The sequence below is a fragment of the Theropithecus gelada genome, chromosome 15 (assembly GCF_003255815.1).
Source record: "Theropithecus gelada isolate Dixy chromosome 15, Tgel_1.0, whole genome shotgun sequence".
Classification (NCBI taxonomy): Eukaryota; Metazoa; Chordata; class Mammalia; order Primates; family Cercopithecidae; genus Theropithecus; species Theropithecus gelada.
Genome location: NC_037683.1, coordinates 3,489,310 through 3,508,755, shown reverse-complemented (window position 1 = coordinate 3,508,755; position 19,446 = coordinate 3,489,310). Strand labels below are relative to the sequence as shown.

Sequence of the window (19,446 nt, the reverse complement as noted above, 5' to 3'; positions counted from 1 at the left end):
CGGAGTCTCGCTCTGTCGCCCAGGCTGGAGTGCAGTGGCCGGATCTCAGCTCACTGCAATCTCCGCCTCCCAGGTTTACGCCATTCTCCTGCCTCAGCCTCCCGAGTAGCTGGGACTACAGGCGCCCGCCACCTCGCCCGGCTAGTTTTTTTTTTTTTGTATTTTTAGTAGAGACGGGGTTTCACTGTGTTAGCCAGGATGGTCTCGATCTCCTGACCTCGTGATCCGCCGGTCTCAGCCTCCCAAAGTGCTGGGATTACAGGCTTGAGCCACCGCGCCCGGCCGAAGATCCCACCTCTTAACACAGTCGCATTGAGCATTCAGTTTCCAACACATGACTTTTGGGGAGACACATTCAAACCCTAGCATTCTGCCCCAGCCCCCAAATTCCTGTCCTTCTCACATAGTTGACATTGACTCCATCCAGTACCCACATCAACTCAAAAGTCCGAAGTCCAGAGTCTCGCCCGAATCAGATACCGGTGAGTCAGGCTTAAATGATCTATCTTGAAGCAAATCCCTGTCCAGCTGTGAGGCTGGGGAATGAAACAAGCTTCATGCTTCCAAACTACGTGGCGGGGGGAGCGGGGGACAGATTCCCATTCCAAAAGGGAGGCATGAAGAAAGGGGCAGCAGCCCCAAGGAAGTTCGAAACCTAACAGGACGAACCACCTTCTCTCCGACAACTCTAGAATAATCTTTCACTTGGTGTGCCAAGTGAGTGCTCCTGGATACGCTGGGTGGAGGCGGCCACGGGGCCTCAGGCAGCACTGCTCATACAGCTCTGCACAGCAGGTCTCGGGAGCTGGAGTCTTGTCCTTGCTGCCCTCCCAGGCTGGCGCTGTACTCTGGTGATGCTACAGTCCTGGGGTCTCAACGGTGGCTCCACTTCCATAGCTCCACCAGGCGTCATCCTAGGGAACTCTCCGCAGAGCCTCCGCCCCTGTGGCCGGTTTCTGCGTGGGACCCCAGGCTGTCCGTGCCACCCTTTGACCTCTAGGTGGAGGGCGCCATGGCTGCCGTTCCTGCCTGCCTTCCCTGCAGCTGCAGGATCATCAGTACCCGTGGGCGCCGCCAAGGCCACACCCACACCCTCTAGAGCTGAGCCAGAGCCGCACCTAGGCCTGCTGGAGCCATGGCTGGGCGGCTGAGGGTTGCTGTGTGGCAATGTGGGGAGCAGACACTTGAAGGGGTGCAGGGCAGGGAGTGCTGAGTTCCTGGGCACCTCTTTGAAAACATGGCCCCCCAGGTCCTAGCTTGCCTCAAAGATCTCTGGCTGCCTCGGGGTCATTCTCCGTTGTCTTGTTGAATAGCACCTGGCTCCCATCTGTTAGAGCAAGTCCCTTGAGGAACAGTCACCCTGAAGTCGGCATGGAACACAGAGGACGCTTGGGGCATTGGGGGTGCCTGACTCTGGCATTGCCAGTCAGAAGCGGAGAGGAATCCCGCCCTAGAGAAATGGGGGTCTCAGGGCAGGGAGCCCCGTCCTGCAGGGAGCCGCTCCCACTGCTGCCTTCACAGCCGTCCACGTTGCCTTTCCCGGGGCTCAGGCTGACCCAGGGGCCAGGAGGCCCTGTCACCATTGGGGTTAGAGTGAGGCCTGGGTGTGGTTGAGGCAGGCGGGCTCTGTGGTGAGGTAAGGGCCGGGGGAGGAGGGCCAAGTGGGCAGGTGGACTTGGCAGGGTTTCCCGTGGGTTCTGGGCTGCTGTGTGCATGGGAGGACGCACCTCCTACCTGGAGGGAGGCGGGGTCTGGAGGCTGCAGCCCCGGGGCCTGACGGTGGTCCTGGCTGGGGGCAGAAGTTCAGCCTGGGGCTGGGGCACCTATTTTTCCCTCATCCTTCCTAAATCCACCCTAGTCCCCTTGTCCTGACATCCACCTCCTCCCTCGAGTGGCTGTGACCTGGCGGGCCTGTCTGGCACTCCCCTTTGGGGCGACGCGGGGAGCCTGGTGGTCTCGGCTCCTTTTCTTCATCTCGGCGTCTTCAGGTGCTTCTTGTGGCATTGGTCTAGAGGGAGCCAGTGTCTGTCGCTGGCCGCTGACCCAGGTTGCTCTTCTGCCTGGCAGTGTTAGGAGGACAGCCACTGAGGCCCTGCCACAGGCCCCCATTGCAGTCTGTGATTGTGACTCCCCAGGACAGCAGGAGCTGAGCCAGGGCCCCTTGTGCACGCAGCTGAAGGTTGTCCACACCACTGGGGTCTGGGGTGTTGGGAGGGACGGGCCGCGGTCTCAGACGCCCTCTCTCTGTCTCCCCAGGGCATGCTCATCGAGGGCCCGCCCGGCCCAGAAGGCCCCGCGGTGAGTATCCGGCTTTATCCTGTGACTTGCAGAAGGTGCTGTTGGTGGGGTGGGGTTGGTGACACCCCTTATATCTCCTGGATGGAAAAGAGGGGGGCTCTTCACTTTTGCAGATACCCTGGGAGCCAGCACTCTCCCACCCCCACCTCTGCCTTGGTTGGCCAGGTAGAAGTCGGACCTTGTCCTGCGGCCCCATCTTTTAACTCCGCCCCAACTTTATTTTAAATTCTAGGGTCTTCCCGGACCTCCAGGAACCATGGGTCCTACTGGCCAAGTCGGGGACCCTGGAGAAAGGGTAAGAGGTGGACTGTGTTTCCTGAGATCACACGAACTGTGAGGCTGCCCATGCCTCCTCTCCATGCTGTGACCCGAGCTGTCCCTGCCCGTGGAGGTGACATAGAGACTTGTGTCTTCAAATCCCACCTCACCCAGGCACTCCTCACACCAGCCCTGTTCAGATGTTTCTGGGGCTGGCTGTGGCTATGGGGAGAGTGGGGTCCCTCAGGGCCCAGGGAGCCTGCCAGTGCTCAGCCCAGACGGTGGCCCCGGGAGCTGCAGTTGTCCAGCAAATGGCAGCAGACGCAGTGAACACAGCGGATGGCTCTGGGGCCTTTCCCACTCCTGGCCGCTGGGCAGCCACAATACGCGGAAACGGCCGCCCTCCTTGCTGGGTTTGGGAACTTACTTGGTGTGGGTTGCGCCTGGCTCGCAGGCTCAGAGGTGTCCTCGGTATCCCTGGCCACCGGAGGAGATGGAGGGACAGCCGCTCCCCAGACGCCGCGATTTCCTTCTGACACCTGGTGGGCGCTCCGAGTACTGCGGCCTCCTGGTGTCTGGTGGGGCGAGTTCTCTCTTCTTCCTGCTGTTGAAATGAATGTGGATTTGAGTGCGGAAGGACTAAGAACTGATTCCTGAACGGCTGCGTTGTGGGTGGGAGAAACAAGGGCTGCGTGTGGGTGTTCACGGTTGTTCATGTCAGGGACCTGCCTGCTGTCCGGGGCAGAGTGAGGACCTTGTGGGTGTTACTGTGGGCGGATGCAGGGCAGGGTCTGGTCCTGTGGGAAGGTGGTTTGTAATGTCAGAGCGCGGTGGCTAGGGATGCTTCCCAGGCTACTCCACAGGGAGGCGTTTGGGGAGTGTCTTGTGCAGTGCCTGGTGGCTTTGCAGCAGTGCTCAGGAAAGGCGGGGAAGAGCCCGGGACAGTAAGTCCTGGCCTTGGACCTGGAGGTTCTTCTGGGCGCTCAGTACCCCTGGGAAGCTGGGAAGGTGCAGGATAGGTGAGGTCAGGCAGCAGGATGCAGGGGCAGGCGGTGGCAGCCTTTGTGGGGGCCAGAGCCGAGCCAGTGGGGATGCTTGCCTGGGGAGGAGATGGGAGCACTGAGGCCAGCCTTTGGAGGAGAAGGGTTCAGGTCAGCTATGCGGGAGGAGGTTGTTATCGTTCTGTGTGGCCGGGTGACCTCTGAGGGCAGTACGCGTCAGACTGGGCCACACGGTAAGATTCTCTGCCACGTTGCTTTTCACGGTCAGGGATTTGGGGGCCCAGAAGAGGCGGGTCTTGTTCCATGGCAAGGGCCGTGGCAGGAAGCGGGGTGGGGTGGGGGCTTGGCTGGCCCCTGGAGCATGAAGCTTTCATAGCATCCCCAGCTTGGCAGCCACATCTCCAGAACTCCAGACAGGCAACAGCCAGCAGCCACTGCTCTTGCTCAGCCAGGACCGGCATGATTGGAGCTCTGTGGTGGGGGCTGCAGCCACCCCAGCTCACTCTGGAGCCCCCTGCCCGCAGATTCGTGTGAGATGGGGCGATGGCCAAGCTCCCCCTCCACAGAGCCGCCTGCGGATGGGCCCACAGATGTGGCTGGGTTCCTGTGCAAAGGAAAGTGTATTGCATGGAGCTGGGGGCTGGTTTCTCTCCCAGATGTTGGACAGGGTAGTATCCACGGGGCACCCAGATTCTGGCCGACACAGGGCACCCAGTGCGGGCTGACACACAGGGCACCCAGATGCCAACTGACGCTGCCTCAGTGGTGTTCCAAGGCTCCGTCCTCCTTCTATCCATCCAGCATACAGATTTGTACTGAGTGCTGGGCACTGGTCTAGCCTGGGGATCTCAATGGTGTGAACCAGAGGGGTGCTGGTTCACACCTCACCACGCGGTCCCTGCCTATGGGCTGATCCCGGCTTGGGGTCACTGGTGGGTGGCCCTGCCAGTGTCTTGTGACACCATGACCAGCCCAGCTGCTGCAGAGGAGCCAAGGACCCTGACTGGAGAATATCGTTGGTTTAGGAGCTGGTCTTCCTCCAACTCACTCAGGGTCCAGGAGCATGAGGACTGAGGTTGGGGTTGGCAGAGGAACCAACTCCTCCAGGGTCTGCATCCGTGGAGTTGGAGGAGAGACCTGGAGCCCACCGGCCTCCCCAGGGCCCTTCCAGTAGGGAGGGGTGCTGGTTCCAGGAGCTGAGAGCTGCCCACCCCTCTGGGTCCAGTTCCAGCTGGCCTTGTTCAGGAAACCATCCCTGCTCCCAGCTCAGCGTCCTCTTGATGCCCAGATCTTGCTGGATGCCCACTAATCAGCTGTGCCAGATCACTGGCTGTGGGGTGGATCCCTGCAGCGCTGCCTGCAGTGGACCGGGCTCAGGTTCCTGTGCAGTGGAGAACCAATGTTTTCTCTACCCTCAGGGGGTTGAGCATCTGGGGCCTCCAAAGTGAACTGACAAAAGACAGATTCACAAGAGAAGAGGCATACGAGTTTAACACTTTCAATCTTCTATGCACGGGGGCTTCACAGCCAAGAATTAAAAACCAAAAGAAGTGCTTAGGCTCGGGAGCATATATACCATTTTAACAAGCAATAGGATGTGGAGAAGCGGCTAGACCAAGGAAAGGAGGGTTTGGGCTTCGAGGGGTGACATATGGTAGGCAAGTGACTCCACGGAGGAACAAATGGAAGATTAAGGTTATCTTGGCAAAGTCTGTTGATGCAGATTCTTCGGGCTGGCCTCCCTCTCAGGTGATAAGGGGCACTCCCCAAATTCTGATAGAGAAGCAGAGGTGGGAGGGTGGGGTAGGAGGAGGGGGTAATGCCCTGCTTTTAGGCAGAAAGAGGGAGGTAAGAGAACTCTTCTTGCATCCATCGATTCTTATTTGCCTTCAGCACAAAATAGTCCTGCAGAGGAGCGGCATGCTCTGTCCCCTCCGTCTGCATGGCCTCCTGTGCCTCTGTTTAGGAGGGCCTTTTCCCTGTGGTCTGGAAGAACCCTCTTCTCCTTGATACCCCAGACCTCCTGCCTTGGGATTCCCCAGCCCTCCCTCCCTTCCCCAAGGGCCGTCTAGCCGTGACCGGTTTATGCCTTTTCTTCCTCACCAGATGGTGAGTTCAAGACAGGCCTCACTTCTGTGCCCTTCCTCACACCCTGCTCCCTGTGGGCAGCCGTGACAATTGGCTGGGAACCGTCTGTGCACCTGTGGCATGGCATCCCACTGGGCATCATGTAGCCCTGACCAGCCGCTGAAGCCTGCACCCTGTGCCTCCACTGACTAGCCCTGCACGTCGCTTCCTTCACACTGTCTGGTGGGCCCTGCACACTCTCCCGCTGCGCCCCTTGGACGACCTTCCATGCTGCGTCTGCATTCTAGCACCTCAAATCCCTTCTTGCTCTGATGCCCATGGCTGCCTGCAGGGACCGGGGTACAAGGAGAGGCACAGAAGTGGGGCCTGCCTTGAGAAACTCACCATCCAGTGAGGAAGAAAAGGCACAAACCAGGCATGGTTAGACAGCAAGAATTAATTAGTAAAGGCATTGGAGGAAGAACTGGGAATCCCGAGATGGGAGGTCTGGAGCGGCTGTGTCCGGGTGGAGAAGGGGCTCGAGCCATCATCCCATCCAGTTTCCCCCAGATGACTGGTGAGCAGGTGCACAGCTGGGGCCATGTGCAAAAGCCCGCAGGGAGATAGAGGTAGAACTGGGGTTGAACGCAGATCTCCTGTGGCAGAAGGAAGGTGGCCACTCTTACTCTGAGGTTCAGAAGAAACCAGAAAGAGCTGGGAGTTCCCCAAGGGAGCTGCGAGTCAGGTGGCCGTTACCCAGCCCCTTTCTGGCCTGGGTTTCTTGTGGGTCTGGCTTCCGTGCCACCTGCCAGTGCGTTTCTGTAGGGGCTGACTCTTTTGGGCATCTGGGAATATAGTCAGACATCAGTGGGTCTGAAAGCATGAGGTTATGCATTTGTGAAGGTTCCCTGTGATCCCATCGTGGCAGTGCCGTGCCCCTGTGGGTCGCTGAGCAGGTGGGGGAAGGAGAGGGCTGGGGGCCATCAGTAAAGATTCAGGCCCCGGTGAGTCCCGCCTTCTGTGGACTTCCAGGGCCCACACCTGCTAGCCTTGATAGAAGCACTCAGAAGGCAGACGCCACCTCGGTGCTGCTTGTGAGCGCCCCCTACATCCATTCGCGTGTGTGCCCCAGAGCTGGTGCCCACGGATGTTTGTGCCTAAGAAATGTTCTGTGTGATCAGAGCGTCTTTGAGGCGAGTCCCTTCCTTTCGCTTCCCTGTGTGCGCCTCTCTGAAAGCCTTGCACCCCAGGCACTGCTGTGTTTTAAGGCAGCTCCTGAATACCATCCAGTGTTACTGTGGATTTGATTGCATTTTTCAGGATGCTGTGGCCACACTCCTCCTGAATCTCCGCGGTCCACTGGAGAGTTTAACGTTTTCATCTAGAAATACGCTTGCTTGCCGGCTAATTGACTCCCGGAAGCTCCCGCTGGTGTTGACCAGCCGCTGATCTATTGCCCTTAAGATAGACTTCACACAGATCTTTCCATTTGCAGCATGTTTATTATTTTTGGGTAAAGTAACGATCTGCTTTCTGAGTCTGTGGGCAGGTCCCACCCTCCGCGAGGCCTGGATCCTCCTCTGGGAAGCCCCAGGGATTCAGTATGCAGGTTTCTCTCCCAGCCGCCCCAGGGTCAGAGTGGAGGCAGTTTCCCAAGCTTTCTCCAGATTGCCACACAGGGGCACCTCGCTGCCTGCATAATGGGATGCGTTTGATGCCTTGGGAGGAGCCCCCCCACCTTTCAATGACCCCATTAGGTTCAGAAGCAGCCCGGCAATAATGATGCTCCTCAGCACTATCTTAGCCCCTCCTGTCACTCAGCAGTCAAACTTTCTCCCCCTCTTTTTTACGTGTCCAGGATTAGCCTTTCTCATGGGATTTTGCGTGAGTGCATTTTTCTGTGCCTTGAAAAGGTTTGTATGTAAGCCATGCCCTAAAAACAGCAGTCACTCCCTCCCAGCCAGAATGCGTGGCTCATCTCTCCTTAACAGGTTCTGGTGTGGTCTCCCCAGGACCAGCCTTGGGGTGACGCCCTGCTGTGCCATCCCCTCCCCATGGCGTGCTAGAGTTACACCCAGGGTGGGATAGGACACAGGCTAGATCACTGGCAACATGACAGAGAGAGCAAGTTCACTCATGAGCCCGCGGCTGCTGTCCAACTCAGAAGGAATTAGCGTTGTTTTCCTGGCTCCCAGGCTCCTGTGGACGGGACATGCCAATCCAGTCTCTCCTTGTGCTTGGAAGTGTTCAGGACATCTTGGCAGAGCTGCTCAGAGAGGTTCACACACACACTTAAGTACACATGCTTACACACTCACCCACACATGCACTCACATTCACATGCACTCATGCACACACACACTCATGCCTACATGCACACACCCATACATGCACACACGTACATACCCACACATGCACACTCATGCATATATGCACATACCCATACATACACTTACACATGCACACTCACCCACACCTGCACACACACTCATGCACACACCCATATTTGCACACGTACACTCACATACACATGCACACACATGCTCATGCATGAATGCATACACCCATGCATGTGTGCACACACATTTACACACACATGCACTCACATGCTTGCACACTCATGCACACACCCATACATGCACACACATACACACACACGTACACACATTCGCACACTCATGCATGTATGCACACACTCATCCATACACACACATGCACTCACACACCTGCACACACACTCATGCACATGCTCACCCATACATGCACACACACCCCCACACATGTACACACACATTCACACACTTATGCATGTATGCACACACTCATCCATACATGTGCACACACATTTACTCACACATGCACTCACACACCTGCACACACACTCATGCACACGTGCACACACCCAGATGCGCGTGCACACACACACCCCTACACACGCACCCATGCACTGTCTGGGTTCACCTCCACACAGCGGCCGTTCCACGGAGGCTGGTTTGCAGGCTTGTGTGCCCGCATCCCCAGCAGCCGCCATTTCGAGTCTCATTAATCTTCAAAGCTTTGTCCCCCGAGGCCACTGATAGGAATCTGTCCAAGCCTCAGGTGCCCTCCCAGGAGATCTGTGGGAACTGTGGGTTTCCCTGCTGTAGCGCTGGAAGCAGTGTGTGTCTCCCAAAGCGAGCTCGGTGTCGAAAGGAGGATTCATTGGAGGGTATACGTTCTCGTATGGAAAAGAAAATCAAGTACAGTTTGTGGAGAGAGAGGTGAAGGGAGCAAAGGCCTCGGGACATTTCTAGAGTGAAGGGACAGCTGGCAGAAGCCGCAGGTCTGGCCCCAAGGGCACTATGCTCTCGGACCCAATGCGGGGCCTGCCAGGGTGTTCATCACGGTTGGTTAGTGGCAGTGGCCGGGTGCGTCCAGGAGTCTTCTCCGGTGGGCCCACTGAGGCCGCAGGTCTTACCCAGAGCCCTGGTTATTGGTGGCCTATGGATAAAGAGCCCCTCCTGTGGATTTTCTGGTTGTTAGTTCTGGTCGAGGGGTGCGGTCTGAGGCATCACGCCTCTTGACAGGGCCCCCCCACCTCCAGTCTTTTAGATGGGCCCTAAGCCTCCTGGAAGGGTGTCTAGCTCTTGGAAGGGGCTCAGTAGGTACCTGTCAATGAATGAATGAAAGGTGGGTTCATTTCTTTGGGATCCTCAGACAATTGATGACCAACTTGGGGTTTAAAGCAACAGAAGTGTCTTCTTAGTTCTGGAGGCCAGAAATCTGAAATCAAGGTGTGGGCCGGGCTGCGCCCCCTCTGGAGTCTCCAGGGGAGGGTCTTCCTCACCTTTTCCGGCTCCTGGGGGCCACTGGCCGTCCTCTGTCCCCATAGCTTGCTGGTGCATCTCTGCAGTCTCCACCTCTGTCTTCACGCGGCCCTCCCCTGTGTCTCTGTTACTGCCTCCCCTCCTCTTCCCTTACAAGGACTCGTCATTGGGTTTAGGGCCCAAGATCTCATCTCAAGATCCTCAGTCCCATCCTCAAAGACCCCAAGTAAGGGCACAGTCACGTGTTTCAGGAGCTGCACGTACCTTTGATGAGGCATCCTTCAGCCCACTGCACGTGGTCATGCATGCACCGATTCTGCACAGCCAGGAGACGTCCAGAAGGAAGTGACCACTGACAGCTTCTCTGGGCCACTCCCGAGCTGTGCCTGCGCAGGGTCGGGCCTGGACAACCCTAATCACGCAAAGGCTCTGGAGAGGCACCTGCTTGCTGTCCTCCTGCTCCAGGATTTTCTGAGAGCGGAAGGGAGCTTTTCAGCACCAAGCCTCCTGCGGGCCTACAGCTCCTCCCAAACCTGCCACCACCATGAAGAGAAAAGGCTCGGGGTTCTCTGCTCACTGCTTTGACCCAAATCCCAGCCTGGAAGGAGGCCTTGTGCCTCTCCCCTGAGGCTGAGCCGAAGGCTCGTGGGGACAGTTTCACATGCTGAATCTGCAGTGGCAGAGGAAGCCACTTTGTGAGGCATCTGGTCATCCGGCCTCATCGTCTCTGTGCAGAAGATGCCTGGACGTCCTCAGGAAAGGAAACGTGTTAGATACCAGTGGTGCCTTCATTTGGAAGTTGGTGCCTGATTTCTTTTCCTGGTGTAGGTATGACACTGAGAGCCCTTCTGTGCCAGGGCCTTCAGAACATTGCTGTTTGACCACGTTAGGGCACGGATTGGGGGGCCAGCTAATAGAGTAGCAGGAAAATACACACTAGCAAATAGCAAAGGCAAGGCGGGATTTCTTATTTTGCCGTATTTTGCCAGTGGCTGGAGCCGAGCAGCATCCCCATGACCTGTGTGTCGCCTGCTGGAGCGCTCCCGTGGTATCTGACACCCGCCTTGTCGCAGACAACAGCCACATCACTGGCCCGTGCTTTGTGTTGTGAAATTGGAAGTGCGACTTCGAGGGGTAGCCGTGTCTTTCAGCCCAGGGGTCCAAATCTTTCTGTTGGAGACCACGGGCCTTGGCAAAAGGCTTGCTGACAATGTTTCTAAGTGATGGCAAATGCAGGTTCATGTTGGTGGCCATGAGGACTTGTGTCAAATTTGAACACTTCGGAAGGGATCGTGGAGGTGGCGACATTCTTTCCTTTCTTCTCCACACTGTCTCCTTCTTCTAGGACTTCATGTTACCCTTGTTCATCTATGTTCCGATTCTCTGGACTTGTTCCGGTTGTCAGTGAGAGGCAGCATCAGAGGGAAGCTGCTTTCACAGCCCGGAGGCTGGATTTTTACCACTGTGGCTTAGAACAGGCAGGGAGGATGCTGAAAGGAGGGTCTTTGGAAATGAACAGCAGTGGACAAGGAGTGGCCTTGAGGAGTCTTCCTGGCTTCCTACAGCTACACCATGTGAGCAGGAGCATGCATGCACAGACACACATGCACACATACGCACACACTTGCATTCCCATGTACAAATGTGCACACACACACAACATGCATTCACACACATTCACACACAACATGCATTCACACACATGCACATACATGCACACACACGTTCATATATGCACACAATGCACACGTGCATTCACACATTCCACACACATGCATTCACGCACAATGCATTTACACACATGTACACACTTACACCACATGCATCACACACATGCACACACATGCATTTACACATGCATGCACATGCACACAATGCATTGATATAGTCACATATGTGCACACACATGTATTCACACACATTTGCACATGCATACACAGTCACACACGTACACACATTGATACATTCACACACGTACACACATACACTTACACACATCCACACACACACCCACACACACATGCACAGACACTTACACACATGCACCGCCCAGACAGCAGTTCATCCTTAGGAGACACTGATCCCAAATTTTAAATGCAAGGTTTGGTTTGGAATTGATTCCGACACAGGAATCTCAGCTGTAATAAGCGGCTGTCAGGATTGGAGGTCAATGACAAAACCTGGGTGGCAAACATGTTCTGGATCTTTCTTTTTTAAACGGGGTTTTTGTCTTCTGAGAGTGTTTTCCAAAATGGCAGTTGGGGGCAATTTGGCAGTATCCATTAGCAATGAAGAAACATACACATATAGACATTCTTTGACCCAGCAGCACTGCTTTGAGGGACTTACCTAGCGGAATATGTTAGCACGTCTCTCAGGCGGTGTTTGTCATAATGCAAACTGGAACCAATCCAACGTGCATTGGTGGAAGACGGCTTCAATAAACGATGGGTCCATTGTGCCTGGGAGATGCAACAGATGTTGCCAAGGAGATCTGCAGAGATAGGTCATGATTTTCAAGAGCAAATTGCAGAATATTTAGGGACAGTACCATTAAAAAGAAGGAGGCAGGGCGCAGTGGCTCACGCCTGTAATCCCAACACTTTGGGAGCCCAAGGCGGGTGGATCACGAGGTCAGGAGTTCAAGACCAGCCTGGCCAAGATGGTGAAACCCCATCTCTACTAAAAATACAAGAATTAGCCAGGCCTGGTGGTAGACACCTATAATCCCAGCTACTCGGGAGGCTGAGGCAGAGAATTGCTTGAACCTGGGAGGCAGAGGTTGCAGTGAGCTGAGATCGTGCCACTGCACTCCAGTCTGGGCAACAGAGTGAGACTCCGTCTCAAAAAAAAAAAAAAAAAAAAAAAAAAAAGAAAGAAAAAAAGAAAAGAAAAGACAGGAAGGAAGAAAACTCCGAAGCCACACAGCCTCACAGTGACGAATGTGTTAGTTAGTGTGTCCAGCATGTGCGTCTCCATCTTTGCCTTTGCACTTACAGAACTTGAGCGCTCATTACATCCGGAGATGAAAAGGGATTTTCCTCTTTCACTCTATACATCTGTACCATAAGACATTTCACACGAATTGGAGTTACTGCTGCAATAAAAAAACAACCAGTAAAGAAAAGGCAGGGAAGTTTAGGTTCAGGCCCAGATAGCTCCACAGCCTCCTGGACAGTTCCAGAAGAACCTCTCAGGTTCTTGGTCTTCCTGGCTGGGAATTGGGAATCCATCGTGGGTTTCCTGGCCGGGAGTGTCTTGCTCGGGTGGTGTGAACACACACGCTCAGTGTAGCTGTTCCTGATTTGGAAGACTGGAGCCAACACCCAGCCACTGTGCTGCAGTGTAGTTGGTCGAGGCTCTTCTCAGTGGGGAGAGGGAGTTAAACTCCCATCTCTATGCAAAACAAGCCTCATCTACTTTAAACTGGCTGGGAATCTGCTTGCTTTTGTGAAATAGCTTTGCGATCAAGTGTTATTTCGAAAATAAATCATCTTACTTGTTTTACATGCATATAGTGGTCTGAAGCTGGCTGGAATTAGTCTAGAGAACCCAGTCCTAGGGATGTCTGCGTGGGTCCTGTGTGAGAGGCCAGGTTGGCCGGGCGTGTGGAGGGCACTGTGCTGTTTGCGTGTAAATGGGTTCTTGAATTTGCTCTGGCTGAATGTGTGTTCTGCCGTGTTGCGTGTCTGTCCACGTAAGTGACTGCTCCGTCCCAACTTCCATCCGAGCAGGCACACGCAGGTTGCTTGGAGGCCGTTAAGGACGAGCGCCCACTAGGTGCAGGAGGCACTGGGCCTTGAGCCTGGAGTCCTTGTTTCCTGTTGGCTGTGGAGACCTGGAAGGGGCATTCCTGGAGCGACAGGAGCCTGACACTGCCTCCTCACCTCCAGGCTCCTTGTCTCTGCCTTGAGGCCCCAGCGGATGCCTGCTGGGTCTCTCGATTCCTCTAGATCCAGCTCAGACCTCCCTCCCTTCTTATCTGAAGCCTTTCCGATCCTCTGAAAGCCCACTCCCTTCTTATCCGTGGCCTCTGAAGCCCATGGCCGTGCCCCTCCCTTCTCTGGGCTGGGGTTTCTGAAATGTTCCTGCCATGGGATCTCGCAGCTTCTGTGCATGTCCAGTGTGTTTCCTGGGTGGGCCGTTTCTCTGATGCCCTCATTCTCACTGCAGCCCGGCCCCAGCCTGGTTGCACTCTGACTCATCTCTCTTGGCCCCTTGTCTGCAGGGCCCCCCTGGACGCCCAGGCCTTCCTGGAGCCGATGGCCTGCCCGGTCCTCCAGGAACCATGCTCATGCTGCCCGTAAGTACCCTCATCGGTCGGAGGTGGGGAGGCAGCTGGGGCAGGTGGGCTCCAAACCAGACCCTCTGAGGCTGCGCCGTCGCCGGAGAGGCCTGTGGGCCCCGTCTCAGCCTGCGGTCTGGCCTGGGCGCCACATCACTGCTCCCAGAGTGACCCTTGTCTTACCCCTGCAGTTCCGGTTTGGAGGTGGTGGCGATGCGGGCTCCAAAGGCCCCATGGTCTCAGCCCAGGAGTCCCAGGCGCAAGCCATTCTCCAGCAGGCCAGGGTGAGTAGTGCTGGGTTCCCAGGGGCCTGAAGGGGACAGAGCCCAGCCCCAGGGGCCAACAGGAGTGAGTGAGTCAGGCTCAGAGCCCAGCTTGGAGGGAAGCAGCTGTCCTGACCCCAGGGTACCTGCTTGCTGGGGTCAGGAGCTGTGGGAGCGTGCAGTCCTCAGTGTCCAGTAGGGACCCCGAGAGCAAGTCAGTGTTCAGTAGGGACCCCGAGAGCATGTCAGTGTCCAGTAGGGACCCCGAGAGCATGTCAGTGTCCAGTAGGGACCCCGAGAGCAAGTCAGTGTCCAGTAGGGACCCCGAGAGCATGTCAGTGTCCAATAGAGACCCCGAGAGCATGTCAGTGTCCAGTAGGGACCCCGAGAACATGTCAGTGTCCAGTAGGGACCCCGAGAGCTTGGGGACTGTTTGGGGAGTTTTTCAGGGTTCTTGGTCCATGCTGAGGGTCTGGCTTCTAACTTTACAAGGGGCTTCTGGGCCCCTCCACCTCTGACCCAGTGGGCCCACCTTCCGCCGTCTGTGACCTCTGCCTCTGTGCTAGGCCCTCTGCTGGGATCCGGAAGTGGAGCTGGAAACCCACGTGGCTCCTGGAAGGGGCTGCCTGGGCTGGAGCTGGGGTGAGCTAGGCTCCTCTGGGAGAGAGCCCTTGGGCCCCAGAGCCCCTCGCTCTCAGCCTGGGGGGTCCTAAGGAGCAGGGTCCTCAGAGGAGCACTTGGTTTCCTATCGTGAAGCAGCTCATCGGTGGCCTGTGTTTTCTGCAGACATGGCTCCGGACTGCCGATTGCCCACAATGAGTGTAAACACTGCCCCGTGGGGCGAGTGAGTGGGTGGGTAATCCTCCAGCAGAGCACAAGAAAGCTGCTCAGTAATCCCTTGTTTGAGAAATATTTACGCAGCTCCCACAGCAGCCAGAGTAGATGTTAATGATCAGAGCGCTTAGGTAATTACAGGACAGTGTAAGCACGGAGTCGTCACCATGGAGCAAATTGCCTGAATGATGGAAGGCGGTGTGCAGCGAACCCCGCTACCTGCCACTGGGTTTATGGGCCTGGGCCTGCCTGGCTGGCATTTTATCTTGTGTATTTTAATTGAAACCAAATGGGCGATAGGCTATAAGAAGATTTGATAATGCTAAACAATCTCCTAAAATTCAGATGGCATCTGCCAGGGAAACAGAGTCACTTAGCAGCAGCAGAAGCGGCTCTGTGGGAAAGTGGTGGGACCTGCGCTGGGGCAGGTAGGGGCTACATTCAGATGGGGCAGGTGGGTTCCTACCCTCCCAAAATACTTTCCTGGTGGCTGGGAGTGCTTGAAGCACCTCCCATATGAAATAAAATACGTCATGACTCAGCTTGAGCTCAGGTGTAAAATGTATTCCTCACGCCCAGCCCAGAGTAAGAGGCTTATTTCAGACTTAGCCAAGGGTGATGGGCTGGGAGCAGGCCCTCTGTGTGGGCTGGAGAGACAGGAAGGAGGGATGGGGCCCATCCCCCAAGGGAGGCAATGGGGGCCCACCGGCTTCCACCTCTGCATGTCCCACGACACTCCCATGGATGCTGAGAGCCCCGCAGAAGTGGGGGGGCTGCTGGGGAGTCATCAGACCTCCTCTTCCAGAGTCTCCGTCACATCTGTGTCCAGTCTGCCACATCTCACAGCTCAGGTGCCAGCAAACCGGGGCACCGCTGCTGGGGCCCTGTCTCAGTGTGTCTCACTTTCCTTTGCAGTTGGCACTGAGGGGACCAGCTGGCCCGATGGGTCTCACAGGGAGACCCGGCCCTGTGGTAAGTCATTGGCAAATCTGAGAGCCGGGCGTGGTGTGGGGATTGGCCCACTGCCTGTGTCCTTGGTGGACAGTGGCAGGTGGCCTTGGAGTCCTGTGGACACAGGGCAGCCCTCGGTCCAGTGTCTGTTCCCAGGAGGGTGGCCAGGGAGACCAGGGGCCTCTCTTGGTGCTGCTCCATCCCCCTCGTTGGTGGGGGGTGGGGATGGGTGACTGTGCCTTGAAGTCACTTGAGGGAGTTTAGTGGGGTAGAGCTGACATCAGCGATCCCTGAGAAACAGCCCCCAACTCCATCCTGAATGGAAAGGAGCTGGCAGGAATCAGAGCAGGAGGCCCCTCCTCACCCCTGCATTGGAGCTCTAGGCTCTCCCTGCAGAGAACATACTATGAGCTGTCACCAAAGGAGTGGCTCCTTGGAGGGATGGAGTCCTGCTGCAGCCAGGGGCCTGGGGAAGTCCCTCGCACAGGCTGTGGCTTTGCCTTGTGGACCAGGGGCCTCCATTGATCTTTACAGCTCTGTTCCAGAGTCGAAGATAGCTTAGTGTGGGGCAGAGCACAGGATTTCCAGCCTCACCTGCCCCCGCCCTGTGGCCTCAACTTAGCTCCCATCTGGGGTGCTCGATTCATTAAAAAACATACAGGCCGGGCGCGGTGGCTCAAGCCTGTAATCCCAGCACTTTGGGAGGCCAAGACGGGCGGATCACGAGGTCAGGAGATCGAGACCATCCTGGCTAACACAGTGAAACCCCGTCTCTACTAAAAAATACAAAAAACTAGCTGGGCGAGGTGGCGGGCGCCTGTAGTCCCAGCTACTCGGGAGGCTGAGGCAGGAGAATGGCGTAAATCCGGGAGGCGGAGCTTGCAGTGAGCCGAGATCTGGCCACTGCACTCCAGCCTGGGCGACAGAGCGAGACTCCGCCTCAAAAAACAAAACAAAACAAAACAAAACAAAACAAAACGTACAGCGTGTGCCCAGGGACACTCAGGGGCTGGCAGTGTCAGGCACAGGGGCTGGGTTCCGGGGCCCCCAGGGAGGAGTGTGGGTTTACAGGGACACAGAGGAGTTCAACACCGCAGGGGCCCTCCTGGCTTTGCCGCCTGCTGCTGGGTCTAGGCTCGGTCCCCTCCACACAGGGCTTGACTCAGGGCTGGCCTCCCACGTCTAGGGGATCTGGCCTTGAGGGGCTCGTAGCAGGTGCACATGCTGCTGGAAGCTTTGGGCTGTAACGGACCATGGTCAGGTTCACCCTGGAGAGAGAAATGTCTCCAGGAGCTCTGTGGTGTTTGCTGGCCCCAATGTCTAGAATTTTATTCCCGATTAGGAAGAGATCCAAACAACTGCTTTTCCCCGCTCCTGGAAAGTCAGTGTTCCCCGGTTCTGTTCGAGGCAGGCAGGTCGCGCTTTGTGTGCTGAGCACTGTGGCTGAAGCCCTGTCCCCTCCCCCACCTCCTTCCCTGCCACCCCCAGTCCTTCCTGTGTTCCCGAGTCCCCACCTTGAGCAGACGTTAACCCACACCGTGTCTCCCTAGGGTCCCCCTGGGAGCGGAGGTTTGAAGGGCGAGCCGGGAGACGTGGGGCCTCAGGTACGTGGCATCCTGGCCTTTGCTATCTGGTGGATGCCTCCCGTTTTCTGGGGGCAGCGAGGGCGAGTGTGGAGGGCCCCCAGCTGCTGCATGTTTCCAGGGAAATTTGGGAATTGTCATTGCTTTACGCAGTGCTGAGGGTGGAGCACCATGAACTCTGATGCCTGCGGCAGAAATGAGCCGGCTCTATTCTGTCCCTGGCCTTCACTCTGGGCAGCAGATCCGTGCCCCGTGCCCGAAGTGCCCACATGTTAGTGGCTTGGACAGCCAGGCATTACTGGTGGGGTTGATGAGCACGGGGACAAGGCTTTGCTCTTTCTCCTGAGAAAGGTGGACTCACCACTGACCCTTTGTCTCTTACTCCTGGCAGGGTCCTCGAGGTGTGCAAGGCCCGCCTGGTCCGGCCGGGAAGCCCGGAAGACGGGTGAGTGGTGCAAGTGTGCGTGGCTCAGTGACAGCGGTGTGGGTGCTGGAGGAGCCCAAATCTGGGGTGTGGGTGCCCCCGACAGCCAGGCTGGGCTGCATGAAGCCAGGTGGCTCCCCTTCTTGTGATGGGTGTGTCCGTCCCCAAGGCCACCTCTGAGCCAGCTGCCTAGGAGGAGCGCTCTGTGTCCTGGACGCAGACACAGCGGACCAAGGCCTCTGTCCTGGGCACATTCATTTAGTTTAATAAACATTTCTAATTCAAGAAACTTCCCAGGCCCTTTGGGAGCAAATGTTAAGAAGACAAAACTATCAGCGGGCCTTATATATTTTGGGCAGTGTTGGGACTCCAGAAATGGCCCGACTCAGGGGCATGGGCGGGTCTTCCTGCACCTCACTTCCTACACCTCACTTCCTGCACCTCACTTCCTGCATCTCACCTGCTGTCTTGGCGCCTGGAATTTTCTCTCTGGTGTGTGGTTCTCTTGGATGGAACTAGTTTGTTTGCACATGACCCTGGCTCCTAAAGGAGGATACACGTTTCCAGAGTGCTGACCACCACCCGGACAGGCTGGGACAGGCCCTGGGAGCCCAGATTATGTTCTCGAAAGTGGACCTTTTCAACCAGTGGACATTTCTGGTGAACAAGAGAAATATTCGGTGCAGGTTGGATTTGTTTCGGTGTGGACCTCTTCCCAGCATGTTGTCTACCTAAGCCACCCTTGACTGCTTTAGTCTGAGTCAACAAGGCAAAAATGGGCCCTTCCCTGGTGGTTCTGGATGCTCCTGACTTGGGGAGCAAGCTGTGGTTAGTGGGTAGAAATGACCCGAGAAGCTGCAGTTTGGCAGGTCCGAGGGTCTATGCAGGGATCTGGGCATGAGACAGAGGCCTGGGCTGGATAATTCCAGGAGGATTAGCAGCTCTGGAGTTGACTCTTAGTAGACAATTGGGCCATTTATTTGGATCTGATTCTGAAAAATATTTTAGTTCCTTAAGTTGTTTTTGCCTGTCTCCGTAAATACCACCCAGTTTCACTAGAACTGGTTTCCTAGTCAGGGTGAAGTTAAAACCTGGAAAGAGAGGAGACGTGGGAAATGCTGTGTGACATGGCCAGCGGCAGAGTGACGTGGTGTCGGGCCATGCATATGCGTGTGTTTTAAGGCATTAAGTCTGCCCAGAAGGTCCGCTGCAGAAGAAAAGATGGTGGCAAGAGAGGGGCTTGGAGCTGAGGGGTCGACTCCAAAGCGGTCTGAGCAGCCTCTTCCGTTCTTTGCTAGCATTTCCTGCAAGGAACACTCGCTGGTGGATTGTAGAAGCATCTGGGTGCTTTGCAGGGCCGGGTCGTGCTGTGAAATCCCGTGAAGTTTTCTGACAAATTTCCCTTGGTTTCCAAAAGTGTTTGGAAATGTAGAAGAGGCTCTCAGTGGGCCCCTCCATTTGCCGCACAAGGAGAAGCCTTTTTGGGGAGCACGGAAGCCCAGACTGTCTCCTTGGGGTCTGTTTGGATTTCTCTCTTCTTGCTTCTCTGCTGTTCTCTAGTGCCGCCTCGTCTGTCTCCGGTGCTTTGAGACCCAAAGCTGCCGCCCTCCAGATCTTCTCTCTGCTTGGTGGTGGGTTGGGGGCGAGGGCCTCATATGAGGGGGAGCCCATGGAAA

At 56.2% G+C, this 19,446-nt stretch overlaps 1 protein-coding gene across 2 annotated transcripts in view; it reads left to right on the top strand.

Annotated features, from left to right (window-relative positions):
- COL5A1 (collagen type V alpha 1 chain) overlaps positions 1-19,446 on the top strand; it is a 203,676-nt gene that overhangs the window by 92,370 nt on the left and 91,860 nt on the right. For both annotated transcript variants that reach the window (XM_025358858.1, XM_025358857.1), the window contains exons 10-16: positions 2,257-2,298; positions 2,531-2,593; positions 13,659-13,733; positions 13,907-13,999; positions 15,728-15,784; positions 17,314-17,367; positions 17,738-17,791. In XM_025358858.1, the coding sequence (XP_025214643.1) occupies positions 2,257-2,298; positions 2,531-2,593; positions 13,659-13,733; positions 13,907-13,999; positions 15,728-15,784; positions 17,314-17,367; positions 17,738-17,791 (438 nt within the window). The remainder of the gene's footprint in view (positions 1-2,256; positions 2,299-2,530; positions 2,594-13,658; positions 13,734-13,906; positions 14,000-15,727; positions 15,785-17,313; positions 17,368-17,737; positions 17,792-19,446) is intronic.